Source organism: Sciurus carolinensis, chromosome 8 (genome assembly GCF_902686445.1).
Source record: "Sciurus carolinensis chromosome 8, mSciCar1.2, whole genome shotgun sequence".
Lineage (NCBI taxonomy): Eukaryota > Metazoa > Chordata > Mammalia > Rodentia > Sciuridae > Sciurus > Sciurus carolinensis.
In genome coordinates this window covers 46,512,525-46,533,070 of record NC_062220.1, presented here as the reverse complement: position 1 = coordinate 46,533,070, position 20,546 = coordinate 46,512,525, and the positions used below count along the sequence as shown (strand labels likewise).

Genomic DNA, 20,546 nt, shown 5'->3' with positions numbered 1-20,546 from the left:
AATATGCAAAAAAAGGAGTCACATTTTTGCATCTCCTTAAGAAGAACTAAGGGTTATAAAGAGAAAAAGGACACATTTAGAAGGCAAGGAAGAGTAAGTCTGGAGAAAAGAACTGAGACACATGAGGGCAGATTCCACATAAATCGGAAGCAGGGGAGTGATGGGAAAAAACTGAAGGGAAGAGCTTATATGGAGTAGGAGGAAGAAAAAGATGAGAGACCCAAGAAGGGATGAGAAGCCTCTGATACACAGTAGTGTTCTGGTCATCTGGGCACAGAAGGCAAGAGATGGGCTTACAGAAGGCAGAAGGTGAAGTGGCCAATGGCATCTGTTGACACAGGCAGGCTAAGTGGAGTCCACTGGGACCAGCGATGGGAAAGCAGAGGCTGAGGATTTAGAGAGCTGTGTAGTCTACACCTTCTGAGGAAGGGAAGGTGAGAAGATAATAGTGATTTGTGAGAGCAAGCAAAGGACAATGAAAATTTATTTAGGGTAGTTAAGGAGAAAAGACCTAAGGGGAAAGGAGAAAGTAGAGATGAAACAGAGCTAGGGATAATTACTCCTTGGTTAAGCAAAATAGCACAAGTTCCAAGGAGAGGAAGAAGAGAAGTAGAAGATAAACATATAAAGCCTTTGCTTTTGTGACACTCAGAACTGGGGGGCAATTTTGTTACAGGGCAAAAACTGATAATTGGTCATTCTCCCTTTTGTGCTTTGAAGATAAACAGAATCAAATGAAACAGGGTTTGGCACAAGAAGACACAAGTCAAGTCTGATGCATCAACCAAGACATCAACAATCAATCCCCCTGAAAAATCAATGATAAGGTAATATTCTGGTTCTTCATAAGAAGTTATGATGAAGTCTTTCTGATCTGTATGTGGAGATTAAGTAGCTAATGACTTTAAAGGCAAGTCTTCAGGCAACTGCTCATGTGTTCGGTTCCTCAACCCAAAGACACTGGGAGATACAGTGGGGCCTCATCTGTTTTTACACAGGCTTCTGCAACTGCGTCTGCCCCAGGAGACCCAGAACCACAGGCAGCCCAATGGTGCGTGCTGTATTAGGAGCCCACTAGGTGCACTGTAGATGAGCAATAACTAAGTTCACAGTCATGTGGATTCTTACCTTGGCTATTGGCAGGTCCTGAACAAGAATACTTGATTAACTCAATCTACTCACATTGAATACTGGTATGGGTATAATAAAAAATTTTGTAGCATTTTTAAGAAGACAGATCCTGACATTCAAAAACATGTGTCTTTAGCTGGGAACAGCGGCGCACACCTCTCATCCCAGCAGCTTGGGAGGCTGAGGCAGGAGGATCAAGAGTTCAAAGCCAGCCTCAGCAATAGGGAGATACTAAGCAACTCAGTGAGACCCTGTCTCTAAATAAAATACAAAATAGGGCTAGGGATGTGGCTCAGTGTTCAAGTGCCCCTGAGTTCTATCCCTGGTACACCACCCCCCAAAAAAATGTGTCTTTAAAGGAGATGGAAGTAGTACACCAAAAATAATCTTACATATTAATTTCTTTTATATCAAGTAGGATTAGTCAGAAATAACATGAAATATAGGCTCAAAACAAAAAAAAAGTAGCTTTTCTTTAAGAGACAAAGTATCTGAATAGTAGAGTAACAAGCATTGTAGTTAGGGAGATTCAATGGTGTAAAGATGTCACTTTGCAAATTAATTTAAAATGCAAGCATAAAAACATCAATTTTCCTATAAATGAACATAATAGTCAACTATTATAAAGGTATCATTTTCCCCCAAATTAATTTAAAATTTAAAACAATTTTCCCAAATAAAAATCCCAGTATGGTTTTCCAAAAGTGTTTGAACACAGGAATATTCTGAATAATCAGGTACAGAATTTTGTGTCCATACATATTCACAAACTTTTATACTGTCAAAAAATTTAAAAGCGTAGCAGAACATCAGATAAATAAAAAGACCCAAACATGGAGATTTACTTAGTACCTCAAAAAGCCAGGCAAGAAGTACTGCTGGGTGACACAGTCAATGGTAGGGTGGAGCCCCTTCCATCTGTAGCTGGGAATCCCTCTGCCCAACACACATATTTGGTGGCCTCCTAATGAGTCACTATGGTTTACTAATCTTTTTGTTTTTTCTTTAAAAATGGATGAGTGGGATGCATTCATCATCAATCCCATGTGTTGATGAGGAATACTGCTCAATCTTTCTGGGATAGCATCCAGAGTCTGTTGATTCTTGCTTCCCAGGGTTCTCCTTTCTCTTTATTTATAGGCTACATAGTTAACTAAGAAGTCCTGTGTACTGGAGGAATCCAAGAGAATGAAAGTATACAAGAGGAAGGAGATCAAGATTTTGCTGCATAATACTCAGGGCTAGTATGGGAATTATCTCTTACCAGTTGTGCAAGGATTATTTTGCAGTCTACAGTTTTCAAACTGGTTTCCTATGTCTGAGGGCTCTCCCAGCAGAGAAAAAGCCCAGTGTGGACTCCAATTGCTTCTTCCTACAAGGCACTTTTCCTCTTCTTTCCTTTCTTCAGCTTTCTAATGGGCCAGTACACCTCTTTCTGTACTTTATGGCACCTGAAAGTTGTACCCTTTCCTCTAATATGTGGCTTTCCACACCCTGATTTCTGTGCTGATTGTTTCCAGTCAGACCTCTAACAATGTCCACTAACACTAAGTCTGTCCCTCAAGGTCCCTTTCTGGAAAGATGGGTTTTCCCAGCAACCAGGTGGGAGTAGTCAGCTTGAAACTCAGTCTTCAACAACAAACTCTACCAGTGTGACCAGAAAGAAGACATGACTATAACTCTTTGAAAGACTAGGGCCGCCTGCAAACTCTTTCTCTTTTTCCCTCCCCTCCTCTCCTTAGCAAGTCAGGGCTAGACATTTGTGGAGCATATTCACATAGCAGCCACTGTGTTAAACTGTTCACTTTCTCTCCCTCGTCCCCACAATCATGCCAACGCAAGCTGTGGTGTTCCTCCCTTTGGAGATGAGGAAAGAGAAGCACAGAGTTCTGCCCAAGGCAGAACCCAGTCTGGCCTGATTTCAAACCAAAGCTCAGAACGGTTATGCTTATTTGCTGACTGTCAAAGAAAATGAGTTTTAAAACAGATTCATTTTCAGTTTTCTTGCTTGAATGGAATATCTGCCTGCATTTTTGGTTAATTTAGTCATATAGACTAGAATTCCCATGTCTTGGTGAACCTCTGTCCATGAGATAAAGAAATGATTCACAGACACTAATGTACATAAAGCAATGTGGAGGAGAGATGTTTCTTTAGATACAATATAATTGATTTTCATCAGTTGCCTTAAAATTTTCTTTGTATGTTAATAAATCTTAAGGAAGTCAAACTAATAAGTAGCAAAATCCCCAACTCATACTAACTCTGAATCTGAGGCATGATTTAGACTCAGAAATATACAACTGGTGATAATTTCAACTTTATTCAAATGGACTTGCAAAATGGTTACAAGAGTAGAGGTTGTACTGAAGCATAGTGGCTCAAGGTAGAAGCGATGGATGTCTCACTTCTCAACCAACAACAAGCCCAAGTTCACATCTCCATGTGATAGTTTTGGCTGTTGTGAATTCCTGTGTGTCCAGCAGGGCTGAGAGCAACCAGAAAGGGAAATGGGACTGCGGAAGCTCCCATGCCAGCATGAAGCCCAGGTGGGGAGGCTCTATCTACACAGAGCATTGTTGTTTCCAAATGATCTAATTTTTCACATGACATGGTTCTCATGGAAGTGAAATTATAGGTTTGTTCTTCTAATGCTCCCCTCTGGAACGGGCTAGGAAATCTGCAAAGAACCCGAAGTGTAGCTTCTAGCACGGCTTCTCTCGGGCCATGCCCAGATGCTTCTCTGAGTGTGATTTCCTCTTCTCTTCCTCACAGTTTTGTGACCCAAATTTGTCTTGCCATGAACTATTTACTTCACTGTTGACATTTCTAACTCTGCAGAAGGAACTTTGTGATAGGGAGTGGTACAGCTAGCTCTTTTTTAAAAAACAGAATCTCAGGAAATAAAATATTTAGAAAGGCAATATAATTCAGAATCCTAATGTACTACCCATTTTCCCCAAGTAGTCCAAGAACAATGACCCTCACTAAATCGATAATATTCCTTAGGTCTAAGGTATGGACAAGTAGGTTTTACAGTTAAACATGGGTTTTCAAAGTGACTTGCCAAGGCTGCCTGCTCATTATTGTAAAAAATACCAACAGGCTACATAAATCAATCTAAAGGATTGGTTCAAGAGTTCTAGTTCCTGTTCCTCCACAATCCATTTTCTTTCACCTATGTGAACTAAACAAGTCACCTTTCTCCAATGCTTCTTTACTGAGATAGTATCCCCAAACATTTTTTCCTGGGACCTGAGGAGTCAAGTCAAAAGAATTCGTAAGATGAAGAAAAAGCATGCTTTCTTATTTTCCCCCAAACCATTCTAGTCTGGAGAATATTCAGAGAATGCTCACAGTTTTGATTTTAAAACAATCAAAACCATCATCAGTCAGTAGTCCACAGAAAACATACTGTACATTTTTATCTGTGTAATTTCTGCTATGTTTTAAACTAAAAGCCTTAAATATAACCATAATTTAATCACTTTCTTTTAATTTGAATTCACATGGTATATACTTATAGCTACTTAAAAAATTAAGTGGCAAAATGTATATGAAGAATATGTATCTTGATATTTTAATTATGCTCAATTGAATATACTTAGATTTAAAGTGCTTTTCACAAATGACATGTGCTAAGAATATCTAATTGCACACTGACATTCTAAAATATGTGCTTACATGTGTCAAAAATAGATTAATAAGAAGTTATGGAATATGAATTTTTTTAAAACTAAAACCCAAATACATTATTTTGATTATTTAGATACAAACAAAATTGTAACTATAAATAAGGTCTCCACTAGTAAATGCCTAATGTTTTATGTTACATTAAAATGGCTAAAAGTATGTGCTATTTGAATAAATTAGAAAATAAAGATTTCTTAGGAAATCTAAGTTTTAAGATATTTTCCATTTACTCTCTCCCTAACACAATGTTAAATGACATGAAGATAATTTGTATACAGAACAAGTAGTATTATTGTGTATGAAAATCAAAAGTACAAAACATATATTCAACAAATACCAGTGAATGGATTAAATTCATATGCTTTGCCAAATACCAGTTCACTACCGTTCCCAAGTAATGAAGGCAGGCATGTAGCACCTCACAAAGAAGCTGCAAGTGTGAGGCAGCATGAAGTCCAAGGCCGTTCACTCTATCCAGCTCTGAAGGGAAAGTGTGTTGCGCCCAGTGTCCTCACAAGAAATGTTACCCTCCTGCAATCAGAAATTTAAGTCCCATTCCAAGTCCAGCAAAGAACTTTTTCTCAAATGCTAGTTGTTGTGGGCCGAATTACATCCCTCCAAAACTCATGCCTGGAATTCCTAACTCCAAAAACATTCAGAATGAGTACCTCAGAATGAGACTGTATTTTGAGAAAGGACCTTTAAAGAGGTAATTAAAGTAAAATGAAATCATATGAGCCCTAATCCTCTGTCCTTATAAGAGGAGGAGATTAAGGTTCTATAGCACACAGACTAAGGGGTGACAACATGAGGACACAGGGACAAGGTGGCCCCCTGCAACAAAGGGGAGAGGCTTTAAGAGAATTAAACTTGCCAACAATGCAATCTTGGACTTCAAGCCTCCAGATACATGAGAAAATAAATTTATGTTGCCAAGTAACCCTGTCTGTGGCATTTGTTATGACATCCCTAGAAAATTGACGTACTGAGATAGAGTGTTCGACTAATGACACATCTCTAAAATAAAGCAACTTAAGATTTTTCTCCTTTGATTTGGTATGTAAACTTAGTTCTTTGGTAAAAAGTCTGTAACTAGATTTTCAACAACTTTGAAAAGAGAATAAAGTAGATTCTTACCATTTCACTGTTTCTGAGACAGATACCAAACTGAAATGTCCTAATTTCTCAACCACATGGTAAGGCAGGAAAAGTCTATTCTGTATACACATTTCATAAATATTAAATTTCGTATTTTCAGCTTCATAGGTTTTTAATAGACCTACAGAAGCCTGGCCAAGAAACTAAAGCAGAATCTATTTGACTGACATTAAAAAGTAATTAAGTTACAGACCTGTCAAATATGTTAACATTTAGGGTCTGCCTGTTACACATGTCTATTTTGACTAGTACCACCAGAATCACTTAATGCTTTACAGACCTTCCATGTCTAAAGTACCTTAACTGCATGAAAGCTGTGACCCAATCTTTCTTCAGATTTTCATATCATAACCCCCCCTTCCCCAATTTATTAGAAATCCAGAAGGAAGGTCCAACGTTTTGAAGTGTGTTGACTTCTGAGGCTTTACCAAAGAGAAGAGAATAGCAGAAAAGAGATATCTGGTTGGCTGTGTGTATATTATGAGAGGTGGACTTCCCCACTAAGGTGGCACTGATGAGTCTCAGAAACAACCCTACGTCAGGTAGCCATCCTTGTCTCAGTCTGTTCGGCTGCTATAACAAAATGTCACAGACTAGGCAGCTTACTAAAGCATCAATTTATTTCTTAGAGTTCTAGAGGCTGAAAGTCCATGGTCAGGGTCCATGCTATCTCTTGCTGTGTCTTCACATGGCATAAAGATAAATAATTCTCTAAGGTTCCTTTTATAAGGGCACTAATCCCATTTGTGAGGGGTTCTCCTCTCATGACCTAGATCATTTCTGCAAAGTCCAACCCCTTAACAGCATTACATTGGGGGTTAAGTTTCAATGTATGAAAAAATATTAACTCTATAGTTTCCATAAATCCTTAGTACCATAGTACCATCAGATTTTTCTTTTGTTTTTGCCCAGTCCAAGTGGAAGTCATCTGCAGAAGATCCTCTCCTCTCACAGAGGCAGGCAGGCAGCGGAACTCTGTCCTAGGCATGGTCTCTGTCCCATCACATAGGAGACTTCTTGGGTGAACTATGATGGAGTTGCCTCCTTGACTTCTCTGAGATCTCCAAATCTGGATACCGCCATAGCTAACATTTTTTTATTCATGAGCTCCTTTTTAAAGACTGTCTTCTCTATTATTCCTTCACGGTTTTGACGTGATGTTTTCACATGTTAACCATTCAATAAAATCTTTTCTACTTAAAAGGGAGGCTAAAATAAATAAACTATACCAAATGTCCCATGTTATTATCTTCTTCCTATTCTTAGGGTTCTGAATATTTTTAAGGGTTATCTGACATTTTGGGGAATGAAGTCAAATAAAATAAACAGGGTCTTTTTAAAGGCTGCTCTATGGAATGCTTTCTTGTGAAACACCCTGCATACGTGGGCATGGTTACAGCCACAAGGGAAAGCCTATCAATTCCTTCGCCTGCCCTCTCTGGAGTTCACGCCTCTTCGCTGGTCATCTTCCTCTAGGTTAATAAAAGCAGCGAAGATGAAGTAACTACCTCTCCTTTCCAATTCCACAACTGCCCTCATCACCAACACCTTTCAAACATTCGTTCATTCAATAGATGTTCTTTAAGCAACTCCTGTACATCAGACATTACACTAGGCACACATAACAGTGAGATATGTGCCCTCTGCTTATCACATGGATGTCTAGGTTTCATCAGCATCTACGCAAGTTCCTGAGGGACACAGCACATAGTTGTAAAAGAAGATCTTCACAAGTGGTGAAGCAGTGATTGCATCTGACAAAGATAGTAGGCCATACATAACACCTGATACATAACAGGTGTTATGTATCATACATGTATCAGGTGTTATGAGAATTACTCCTGGTCAATAGGAGTTGAAAGACAGCATAAAGCACAAGGACAAATTAAGAAAATCTATAATATGTTCTTAATTTTACAGGTGGGGATATACAAAAATTACTACAGAAAATATTTCAAATAATAAAATTTTAAAATAGTGTTAACAGCCATTAGGTTTCCATTAAACTACAAGTGAATCACAAAGTTGTAAGCATTAACCATAATCAACATATTTCCATAAAATCATCTTGGTTACTTGACATGTCATGCAGGAGTGACTTCACAGAAATTCAACTTAATAACTGAGTCTCACATCACCTTCTATTTATAAGTAGGATATGTGCAGAGATTTGAACAATGAAATAAAAATTCTGCCTTAAGAAAACTATATTGTGAGGCCATGTCTTCACAGGAAGACCTGGGAAGAAAAAGTCACCAAAGTTGGATTTAAATCCACTTTTGGCAATATGCATGACCAGCTCTGATTGCCAGAGTTTGCATTACATTAAAGAATTTTTTTTTTCTGGTTTAATATGATTGGGTCCAAAATCTAAAGGGATTTCAAGTTCAATCACGAGGAACTTTTGGTATATCTTATAAAGGAAGAACCCACACTATTATTCAGGAAATACTTACAGAATTCAGAATTAAAAGCAAAACAGTACAAGAAAGATTTGAAGACACACAAATGGTGGAAAACAAATTGTTAAGCACACTCACTCACATCTGATTGATTCCAGGCTGCCATTGGCCTTCTACCCAAAATAAGATTTGCCAATCGAATTTCCTCTCAATAATTAAAAATAAAACACTACTGAGCAATTTGTCGTAATTAGCTGGAGGATGAAGAGAAGTTGAAAGGTCATACCATTATAGAGAGGCCAGGTAGTTGGCAAGAGTATGGAGGGAATTCTAGAAAATCAATGCCACAAAGAGAAGAAATGGACCAAAAGAGTAAAAAGATGTGTGGAGTGATGTAAAGTCATTGTGAGAGAGACCAAGAAGGCCAAGTGGAAAAATAGAGAGAGGAGCCTGTTCCCAGAGCTGCTTCAATTCTCAAGAATCTTCACTTTTATTTCATGAAACCCTTAAGGTAAGCCTTGTTAATGCCACTTTAGTGAGCTTCTACTCCCAGTGGCCAGCAGCATTCTGTAACAGATGAATGGGTTCCAGAGTTAGCAACAGACCTGTGAGAAGACATGGGACTGGTTCTGAAGCCTTCTCAAGGTGGAGGGTCACAAGGGTGCTACTGCCCCACAACACTGCTTACTGAGCCACCCACCAAATGCTGCTATTCCTACTCAGAGGTAGAGTCTAATTTCTCTCCTTTTGAATATGGCCTGGCCCCCTGCCTTGCTTGACCTACAGAACAAAGTGGAAGTGTGGGCCATAAGAAGTCTGGCATTTTCTGCCAGACCTCTTCAGATGTCTGCTCTTGGGAGGATCCTTTCAGAATCAAGCTGGCAAGGTATGCAAGATGCAAGTTACACAGAGAAGTCATAGTAGGTGCTCAGGACAACAGTCCCAACTGCTAGCAGTTGACAGTGCACGTTCTGGCCAGCCATGAGAGTAAGCCACCTTGGATATGCAGCTCAGATGAGCCCTCAGATAAATCCAGCCCTGACTGGCATCTGCCTGTACCCATGTGGAAATCCCAAACGAGAGCCTCCCAGCTGAGCCTAGTCAACCCAGAGAACCATAAGAGATAATAAACTGTTGTTTGAAGCCACTAGGTTTTAAGATGACTTGTTGTGCAGCAAAGGATAATCAGAATTCTGCTCCTCCTCAGTGATGCAGAAACTAAAATCATTCCCATCAGGAAGTAAACCCTGGGGTCAAGACTGGAATGCGGTATGAGTTAAGATGAAACAAAAATCATATTTAGAAGAAGGATGCTCAGCTGCCCAGCAGAGGAAACCAACTGTAGAGAAATGGGCAAACTCATGGGCCAGGGCTGTAGCTCAGTGGTACAGCGCTGGCCTAGCACGTGTAAAGCCCTGGGTTCCATCTCCAGTGCCTCAAAAACAAACAACAACAAAGGAGCTCAGATCTTCCACAGCCATATCCAAACTCTAATAAACTTCCCTTTGCCCCAGTGTAACTGAATGTGACTATTCTTTTCCATCTCGGAAGCCTAACTGAAACATTTATTTTCAAAGAGTCCAAAATATATGTATCAGACATTTAAAAGCAGGTATTGGAAGAGGAGCAAGACTAGCATTGGACTCATGTTTTAATTACTGCACATTTATTATCTCTGTTAATTTCCACCACAACCATGACAAGTAAGAGAGTATGGGTTAAAGATGGCTGCAATACCTCTGGCACTTCCTCTACTCTGAGGAAGTGGACTTCCCCTGCCACTGAATTTGGCTTGTTAACACAATGTGATTAAATCAATGCCATGTACCTACAGAGGGTGGGCCTGAGAAACCCAGCTCTTCACTTGGCTCTTAGAACACTGCCACTTAGGAGCAGACATTACGGTATAAGGAAGCTCAGGAAGCCCAGGCAGCCACACCATCTGGGGAAGTTCACCTGCAGAACCCTAGGACTGCACCGAGTTCCCAGCTTGCTGCCATTTGTATGAGGCCATGCTGGATCTTCTAGCAGCCCAGCACTCCAGATGAAATCATAGCCAACAGGCAGAACTCTCCTATCATTACTGTTTTAAGCCATTAAATGTTGGAGTGCCTTGTTATACACATTAGATAACGGAAAAGCGATTGTTATCTCCATTTTACAGACAAAAGAGGCCCAGAGAAGGCAAAAAAAAAACTATCTATCTATTCCTTGACTCCCATCTGGTAGGTGAAGCTTTGAGACCCCAAACTGACTGAAAGCCCAGGCTCTTCAAAGGACAATGACCATCCTGCTGTTAGATGGAATTACTTTTAATACAGATAGTTACAATTTTCAAAGGGATTAATTTTATAAATAAAAACATCCCTATTATGCAAATTCTCAAACACTAGAATTTTGAGGTTTTAAGAACACTTTCACTTTGTGAAATGATGTCCATCTATATGCTTTCTACTTTTTATAGCTTGGGAATCATGATTAAGTATGGCTTGGAGAGAAAGGTGATAAATTTTATTAAGGATGGGGAAGATATAACTAACTTTAAGGAAAATATATATGTATGAGCCCATTACCAGATCTGTCACAGATAAACTGAAGATTTAAGTAGTTTACTTTTAAGAGCCATTTTGGTTTTAAAATTCTTCCATTCAACCAACATATACGAAGTGTCTGCTTTACCATCTACCACCTGAGGTCCTTGAGGGTACATCAGTGAATAAAAAGACCCCTGCTCTTGTGTAGCCTATCCTTTATAATGAGAGAGGCAGAAGACAAACAGATGTCATTTGGTGAATATGTACAACTATACAGAATGTTTAAAGGTAGTAAGAGCTATGACAGAAGAAGAGGGAGGGAGAGAGAGAAAAAGAAAGATGGAAGGGAGGGAGGACCAACAAAAAGGCAGAAAGGCAGGGTGTGTATCTGAAGTGGAGATGGTTAAAATTTTTTAATTTACTAGTACTGAGTTTAAGTGTAAACTGCAAGACTGAAGGAATAATGGAAGTCTAGGGAAGAAATCAAAACTTGGTTAAATGAATACACTGTCCCAACCAGAAGTATATCTATATACACCTATAAATCCATGCATCTGTAACAGACACATAGCACATGCCACATCACAACATTTGAAAGTGATACTCCCATTTGCTCTTCTTTTCTGATAAGCAAAGCACAAGAATGGCAGTGATGGGAAAATGCAAGGGCTTCAATCTGGAAATCATATAAGTTGTTCCCACAGCACCAGGTTTGAATGAGACATTCAAAAGCAAACATTTGTATTCCTTAGGGATACATTTATCTGCAACGCAGAGCAGGAAGATGCACATGGCAATGAGAAACACCCATTTCACGACAGGTTTGCTTGGGGGACGAAGAAAGGAAAAGCAACTGAGACATGCACACCAGGGCCTCCTGCTGCACTTACAAGTTTGCCATTTTTAACTAAGTGGTAGGCACACTCGTGTATCTTTGTGTTTTCCAAAATTTTGCAAAATAAACATCAACCACAATTGAATGTAATGTAAAATAGATGAGGCAAGTGATTAAAAACTTGCCTCGAAAATGACATCTGATATATGGCTGTACAACAGGTATTAAAATATCATATGCAGGGGAATTCCCATGATAGTGAGAAAGTCGACAAGGACAGCATTAGGGTGCTGCCTACTTGCTAGGGAGAGCGATTAAGATGGTTCTTTAAGATGTAATCCCAGTTACTCAGGAGGATCGCACATTAAAGGCCAGTCTGGGCAATTTAGTAAGACCCTGATTTAAAAGAAAATGAAAAAGCACTGGTGGTTGAGTGATTGCCTAGCATGTGCTAGGCCCTAGGTTTGATCCCTACTACCTGAAGGGGGGAAACAAAAAGGACTGCTCTTCATTCCAGGTTTTTCTAATGGTGATAGTCTTACAATCCCTTTCAGAACCAATGACATGAGCATATCAGTGATTTTTCTCACTCAAAATAAACGTAAATTTCCATAAATAGCAGGTATATTTGTACATGAATACACACATGAACATCATGATGGGAAAATATCATGGACCCATTACTAAAGAATTATAGTTCAAAAGTGTTTGGGGCTGGGGAGATAGCTCAGTTGGTAGAGTGCTTGCTTTGCAAGCACAAGGCTCTGGGTTCAATCCCCAGCACCGCAAAAAAAAAAAAAAAAGAATATAGTTCAAAAGTGTGTTCACTTGTTTTTCCAAAAATTGTTATAGAACATTACTATTTTCTATTGGTATGTAAATAAGTTTTACTAAATGAACTTTAAAACTTTATATATTGATAACACTTTTTTTTTCCTGGTGAATATTACATTTATTTTCACAACAGATAAATTAATCATCATATTTCTATTTCTTCCTTAAAACCAGCCATGGTACCACTTTTGCTTACTTGATCCTTTTAAAGATAAAAGGATCAAAAGTTAAAGATTCCAAACCATCAGGATTTGAACCTTCTATTCCACTAGATACACAGAATATGATGGACTGTAATCTACAGATCATAGGAATTACAGAGATTTTTGTTTTTGTTTTTTTCTTAAGATAGTAATGAAGCAATAACAACATAATCAGAGATAGAATATCAGTTTTCCAAGTCATTGGGAACCTAACAGGGAATCTGGAGTGATCACAGGCTTCTCCTCTGCCACTTATGAGAACCTCCACTGTCACTAACAGACTCCATCACACCTGCTCCCTGAGCTTCTAACCCAAGTTGGGAAAGGATGGAAGAAACAGAGGTGTGTGTGTGTGTGTGTGTGTGTATTAGAGGGTCCAGGGCTGTCAAAGCTCCCACAACTACTGACTAAATTTAGAATGTATAAAATCAACTCACAGAGAAAATGCAAACCGCAAAGAATTCTTTCAGACTTAAAGAGTTTGTAAACTTTGGTCTCAGTCACCTAGTTTAGCCTTGAATTGTGCTGAATATGTCACTACTGTAAAGTGTGAATCTACAAAACAGAAAACTCAAGTCAAAATTTTGGCAGGGCTCTAAACTAAAACTAATCTCAATATGAAAAATCTGTTTAAAAAAAAAGTCCGATTCACCTTTTCATATGTGTCCATGAAACAAAAAAATATTTTTTATCTCATCGGTTACAGATACTATATTATCAAAAATATCAAGTTAAGGAATGGGATAGATTTTATTCATTTTATATATCAATGATTGGTTTCCTCTAAATATACTATCACTTTCATTTTTCCAAAAAATAAAGGAACAGATTGTTTGGCTAAGCACTATGAAGTTATGAGTTATAAGACAAAGATCTCCCAGCATATTTCTTGTTTTTGTATAAAACAGATTATAAAACAGAAAAAGTCTTGTCCAAAGAAATGAACAGCTTTGGTTACAAGTGCAAAAGTCAGTCATGTGTACTGACTCTTAGTAATGATGAAGCAAGGTGAGTTCCCCAGGGACTTACAAGTCAACACCTAGCAATGCTTGGCTGGACTAAGGCAGGGCATGCTCATGTGACACAACCTCACTAAACCTTTTGTATCCCCGGTTGCACAGACCAGGTTGTGCAACTCACAGTGTCTAAGGTACACACTGGTTCCAGTTAAGGGAAAACATTGCCAAAGGCTTTGGGGAGAAATGTGGCTGCCGCTACTTAAAACACACACACACACAGAAGGAAGATGGAATCACCCAACTTAGCTCCTTGGAGATGGAAGGATGTCTGGATTTGTCTGTTCCCCACAGGACTGCCTTCCTGGATGGGGATGCTGGGAGAGCCATGAACAATTGAGGGCTACTGTCTACCTGCCTTTGAGATGCAGGGTGGCAAACTTCACAGATATTTTAAGTAGTTGTAAAGCCTGAGTGGCTCCAGTTTTAAGCCTGTGTTTAGATCAGATTTGAAAAAGGGCTACACTTCTCTACTCTAAAATAACTAGACACCACATCTGATGCCAGCCTGTGCTCTGCATTTGAAATGGGTGACCACATGCAAAAACAAGACCACCTACAGATGGCACCCTGACAATACGTGCCACAACCAATCTCCTTGGCACCCAGATGCATGTGTAGGCAAAATGCTTTCATTGAAAATACACCTCCAGGCACCACACCATGATGACTGCCAAAATCTTTAGTAGCATCTCAGAATTAATTTTACATTGTGCATTCTTTAGAGATCTGTAATTGTGTCTTTACAGCAGGTTTAAAAATCGAATTTTAAAAGCAAACAAACAAACCCTGTGACCTGACTTACTGAAATGCCCTGCTATCTTGAATTCCTTGCAATAGCCTGAGGGCTGGGCTAGACACAGCCTATGGAAACACCTATTTAGAAATCAGAAAATCCATTTACTCAAATGAAAGACATAGAGGTTTTTTGAAATGAAGAGTACTTATGGGGAAGAGCAGTTTCTGCAACTACTGCCATTCTCTGTGATTATCATTGTATGCTCTTTTTATTGAGCACATTAAAGGCTCCCTTTTTTCCATCCTGAATGCTACTAAAGTTACAGAACAAGGGGATCCTACCTGACCATCTCTGACAGGTCAGTGATCAAACAGAGAGTCAGTCAGAAGCCAAATTCCACCCATCTCTTTAAGAATCACCAGGAGCCATGACTTCGTATTATGCTGAAGGGGCTACTCAATGTTAGGACGAAAGCCCATTCCACACAAATGTTAATATGCTCAGGTGTTTGGCCAATTTCTGAATGTAATGATTTTCAAGATTATTTTATGATAACATAAAATAATTTCCAGCTCAGAAAAAAACAATTTAAAAAAAAAAAAAAGAAAGAAAAATGTGACCTCATCTTTCTTAAAAGACACAAGGGTTAGGCAGAAAATCCACCACTACCATATTGCTTGAGTGATCAAAGCCTATTTATTTAACCAACCTTATCTTTAAGTAGCACCAGTCTTTGTATAAGAGTTTAATTTACTTAAAGTATTTATATTCACATGAACAAACCAGTACATGAGATAAAGCGAGACACAATGTTTTGCGGAACTTCAGAACAGGATGCAGGTTGTTCATCCATATCCAGAAGCAATCATTCCATGGTTTTGACAATGCAAAGCACCCTCAGCCAGTTATTCCCCAGCATCATTCCCCCAGAAGCACTGGAAGTTTGAAGGGTTGCTGCCACTTGCAAGGAAAAGCAAAGCAGAGAGCCACAGCTGATGTCTTCAAGCTACAAATCATAGTGCTTGACCCAGCGGAGGGTGTTGTGAGGAAGGAATGTACTGCAAATGAACTTTAGAAAAGGTTAGCAAAGATATTTCAGAGGCCAGACACTTCTGCCATGAATAACTTCTACTGCAGAACTAACTGCAAGCAATGAAGCACTGCACAGGCATGACTTAACAGGCAGTACGACCAGAAACATTTACCCTTGCACCGCAGGAACAGTTGCCTGTGTAGGACAGGTAGAGATGCCCTAGGAGACTCTGCCCTTGTACAGGATCTGTGGTTAAACAGAAGCCTTAGTCTACTCTGACAATGGCAGTGATAAGTGTGAGAAACAAATCTTTCAAATGTAGCCAAAGGTACTTACACAGCCTCCTGCAAGAATTTCTGCTGCAAGTGGGACGGAACCATCTTTGCGCATAAATTTATCCCTCACAAAATCATTCACCTTGAAGAAAAATATTTATAGAAGCTGATGAAAAATATAAAGAAAGTCATTAAACACGTATAAATATACATCTGTTAACATGCTATTTTTTTCTGTCAGTCCATTGGATAAATTAACAACCTTAAAATAATTTGAGAGAGGTACTCTTAATAGCATACATGCAGTCCTCGCACTCCCCCACCTTTTTTTTTTTAGTACTGGGAATGGAACCCAGGGACCTTTACACCTAAGTTGCATTCCCAGCCTTTTCTATTTTTTTATTTTGAGACAGGTCTCTCTAAGTTGCTTAGGGTCTCACAAAGTGTTTGAGGCTGGCCTTGAATTAGTAATCCTCCTGCCTCTGCTTCCCAAGTCGCTGGGATTACAGGTGTAAACTACCACACCCAGCATATATGCAGTTCCTAAAAGGTTAAAAAAATATATATGCATCCTTGATCTTGCAGGGAGAAGAATTAAAGATATGTTGGCTTATAAGCCCCAAATTCAAATATGTCCTGCAGTTATAACTGCATGAAAATAAAGACATATGGACAGTAGAGACAAAATACAAACATATATCTTATAATTTTAAGAACTGTTTTATAAGGTTTGATTAAAAATCACTTTCAAGTTTTCTAGCAAGATTTAATCTAAAATAGCACTCTTCACTGAGACCAATTTGGTTGTGCAGATTTTTTAGCTTAGTAGAAATTCAGTATCTAAAAATTCCTCAAGTATTCTCAAAGAACTTCAATTGCATTAATTAATTAAGTATAATATTCTCAAAATGGTATGCACAACAAGCAATATGAAGGAACAATCATGTGTTTTTGGCAGATACAGGTCAGAGAAGATTAGTTATCTCGAGGTCACATCACGGAATGGCATCAGAACTTCAAGGACCAAGGCTGTGTGGCCCAATTCAAAGAGTTTAACCTCCTGGAGTTTTGTGACCTTCATGATTTACATGCCGTATCTACTTATTCCACAAGTTTAAAATGAATATCAACCACCTGTCAATATGAGCCAGTCACTGGGCGAACAGTGATGAAGGATCAATTTCAATAAGAACACAGAGCCCTCAATATGTGGCTTTCCAAAAGAAGCCCTGAACTCACATTCTATAATCAGCAGGTGTAACTGAAAGAGTACATGTGTTGAGGTCAGAAAATCTGATTTTGAATTCTGGTTTTGAGTGATGTGGACCCAGGTAGGCTACTTACACCTGTGGGCCTTTCCTTACCTGTATACAGTGGATCATATTTTGCTTGCAATTAAAACAATGAGAAGTTACACACACTAAGTGCCTACTGTGGTAGTACTGAAGGAAATGCTGCTGCTGTTGCTGCTGGAATGATGAATACCGATGGCAGCAATCACCAACAACCTTCAAATTCATTACCATGTTTTTGGATGTTTAGAGTTACATGGGTTATACTGAAAAGCTGCGTGTGCTGAGTATCCCATCTGCAAATTAGCACCTCGGAGGAACCACAAGCCTGCTGGTTCACGAAAGAATACCTGCTAGATCCCGGAGTCTGTGCAGATTCTCTTAATAAGAGCACCAACTCAAAAGACTTACTGTTAGTTTTATGGCCTTCTCTGGGGCGACTCCCAATAACTGTGGCAACAGACCTAAAAATCAACATAAGTAAGAAGTATATTAAATAAATTAGCATTAACTAAACAAATCAACAGCTCTGCAGAGGGGATCACCACTTAAAAACTGGGGCAATCTTTGCTGCAATTTTCTGCTATTACCTTTAATGAGAATACTTGAAATGGAATGTTCAAGTACTAACTTCTAACAGCCACATCAGGCCCAAGTAAATTCCCTCCCACATTCTGGATCGTTTGCACATTGAGTAAATCAACAATATTAGTGATACAGGAAATCTTATTATTCCAGGGAAGTCTGCTCCTTTCCCTCCTGCCTCCTGGATCAATAGACTTCAGTAGAAAAGTATATATACATGTCTCTTTAGTAAAGAGTATATAAACATATATATCTTTTAGTAAAGAATATACATATGTATACATATATAGTCTTTCCTGAAGATGTTTATATATATTTATATATACTAATGTATACTTACCTATTCTTTACTAAAGATATATGCATACATATTTATATACACATACATATATATATGTACTAAAGTCCACTGATACGATTATATTTATTCAAGCCTCCTAAATTCCCCAAGTTCAGCCATTTACTCATTCATTGAACAACTGTGACTTGTGAAAAGCACAAGACAAATAAGATTATGTTCTTACATGACTCACATGGAAGGAGAGACTTTTTGGGGAAGTGACAATTGAAGAAAGATACATTCCAAAAGGGGAACAGAAAAGTTCAAGAAAGCGGAGGAGAGTGAGGGAGAACATCAGCAGGGCCCACAGAGAGCAGGCACAGGGAGAATGGCACAGGTGGGTGCCAGATGCTGTAGCCACACCATAGGCTAGGATTCTGAGCCTAATTTACTCCCCGATGAGAAGTAAGTAGAGTTTTAAGCAAGAGAGTGATGTGCTAATTCATATTTTTAAAAGACCACTTTGGCTGCTGTGTGGAAGGAAAAGAAGGGGACATACTGACTCTGTGTGTATGTGTCTCAGGATGGGAGACTCAGATTTGTCTGAGACAGTGAAATTGTCAAAAATGAAGACAGAAGACATTCTTGGAAGTAGCTAGAAACAATCTGTCATTTACTGGGATCCTTATTAAGATCAATAGCAAATTTCTCTTTAGGAACCCCAGAAGCCAGAAAGTAGTAGGATAATCAATTTGAAATATTAAAAGTAAATTCAACCCAACCTTGAATTCTATATCCACTAATACTATCCCTCAAACATGAGGGACATATTAAGAAATTCCTTGATTAAGAAAAAGATGAAAGAAAGAAAGAAAGGAAGGAAGAAAAAGGAAGAAAGAAAGAAATAAAAAGAAAGAAAGGAAAAGAAAAGAAAGAAAGAGAAAGAGGGGGCGGGAGGGGAGGGAGGGAGAGAAAGAGAAAAAAAAAGGAGTACTGGGGTTGGGGATATAGCTCAGTTGGTAAAGTGCTTGCCTCGCATGCACAAGGCCCTGAGTTCAATTCCCAGCACCACAATATCTAAATAAATAAAAAAGGAGTTCATTACTAGTAGATCTGTACAACAGGAAATTAGTTTTCAGCATGAACAACTAGGAGGAGATGAGGAAGCCTATGGAGAATGATGAGTCCGTGACAAGTGGACACATTCAGCCAAGTAGGAGGAAAACGAGGTTTGGAGAGTACAGGCAGGCGAGGCCTTTAATAGGAAAGAGCCACTTTCAGGAATGATAGTTACACAGTAGTGGATCTACATATCTAAACTGAAAAATGTCATTTCCATCTGTTCTTTCCTTTTTTGGTACCAGAGATTGAACCCCGGGGCGCTTAACCACTGAGTCACATCCCCAGTCCTTTCTATGTCTTTTATTTAGAGACAAGGTCTCGCTAAAATGCGTGGCGCCTCGTTAGGTTGCGGAGGCTGGCTTTGAACTTGCAATTCTCCTGCCTCAGCCTCTGGAGCCACGTGGATTACAGGTATGGACCACCATGTCCACCTTTCATTTGTTCTAATGAAAGAAAATCAAAGACAAATGCCTTTTCTTGGAAACACTGAGCTGACTGAGGGAAGAAACAGTTATCCCCTGTGCCACACTGCTGTCCTTCAGAGGGGCTTTGCTGTTCTCTCCTTACACAGGAAGTACAATTTTCTAATTCGTCCGTGCAAGAAGGTCCACTTAAAGCCTCTCCTGAGGGACCAGCCCTGCCCACACATCTTCTTAAAGGAGCAGTTCGAGGTTAGAGGTCACTAGCCTGTGTGTTGTATATATCCAACCTGTAGTTGTATGTGATTGAGGAACAAAAGTTTTCGAATATAATTTAAGCTCCTTGCAAAGACAGACATGACAGCCCTGGGCCTCCTTCTGATATCACAGCTATCTGCTCCAGGTGAGTAAGGCTCTGTCCTTTAGACAAGGACCCAAATCTGCAATCGGCCAAGGTCCCTCTCTGCGTGAATGCTGACACCTCAATAAGGACAAGTGCCAGTTTTTGTTTTTATTGCTCTGTTGAGATCAGAGAAGTGTTTCTTTTTGCTCATGGCTACACAAAAAGTGAAACTAAATAGACCAAGACAGCTTCACATTTTAGGAAAAATGGGTCAAAGTTCATTTCATTGTGGAATTGGACAATAATGAAGAAGCTGATGAAACATTTTAAAACAGTTATATCGTGGTTGTTATGTGCCAGGCACCACTGTAAGCTCTTTATTAACTCATTTAATCCTCATAACCACCCCTCAGAGAGGAAACTAAGGCATACAGAGATTAAGTAATTTGTCCTAAGCTATCCAGGTGGTAAGTGGTGAGATGGGGCTTTCAAATCTAAGCCCTTCTACTCAAGAGTTTACACCCTTAGATGCCACTCAACTCTGTCACATGTGTAATATGCATTTCTTCTCAGCCTCAAATGCTCATTTACATAAGCTGCCAGAATCCTACAAGCAGTTGAGTTTGCAATTCCTTCTCTAGGTAGCTATATT

At 39.1% G+C, this 20,546-nt stretch overlaps 1 protein-coding gene across 1 annotated transcript in view; it reads right to left on the bottom strand.

The window, feature by feature from the left end:
- The window catches only part of Slc25a13 (solute carrier family 25 member 13), a 179,503-nt gene that overhangs the window by 36,507 nt on the left and 122,450 nt on the right, over positions 1-20,546 (bottom strand). Inside the window, exons 12-13 of the mRNA XM_047560964.1 lie at positions 17,557-17,609; positions 15,915-15,995 (exon numbers count right to left, since the gene is read on the bottom strand). Coding sequence (XP_047416920.1) covers positions 15,915-15,995; positions 17,557-17,609 — 134 coding nt within the window. The remainder of the gene's footprint in view (positions 1-15,914; positions 15,996-17,556; positions 17,610-20,546) is intronic.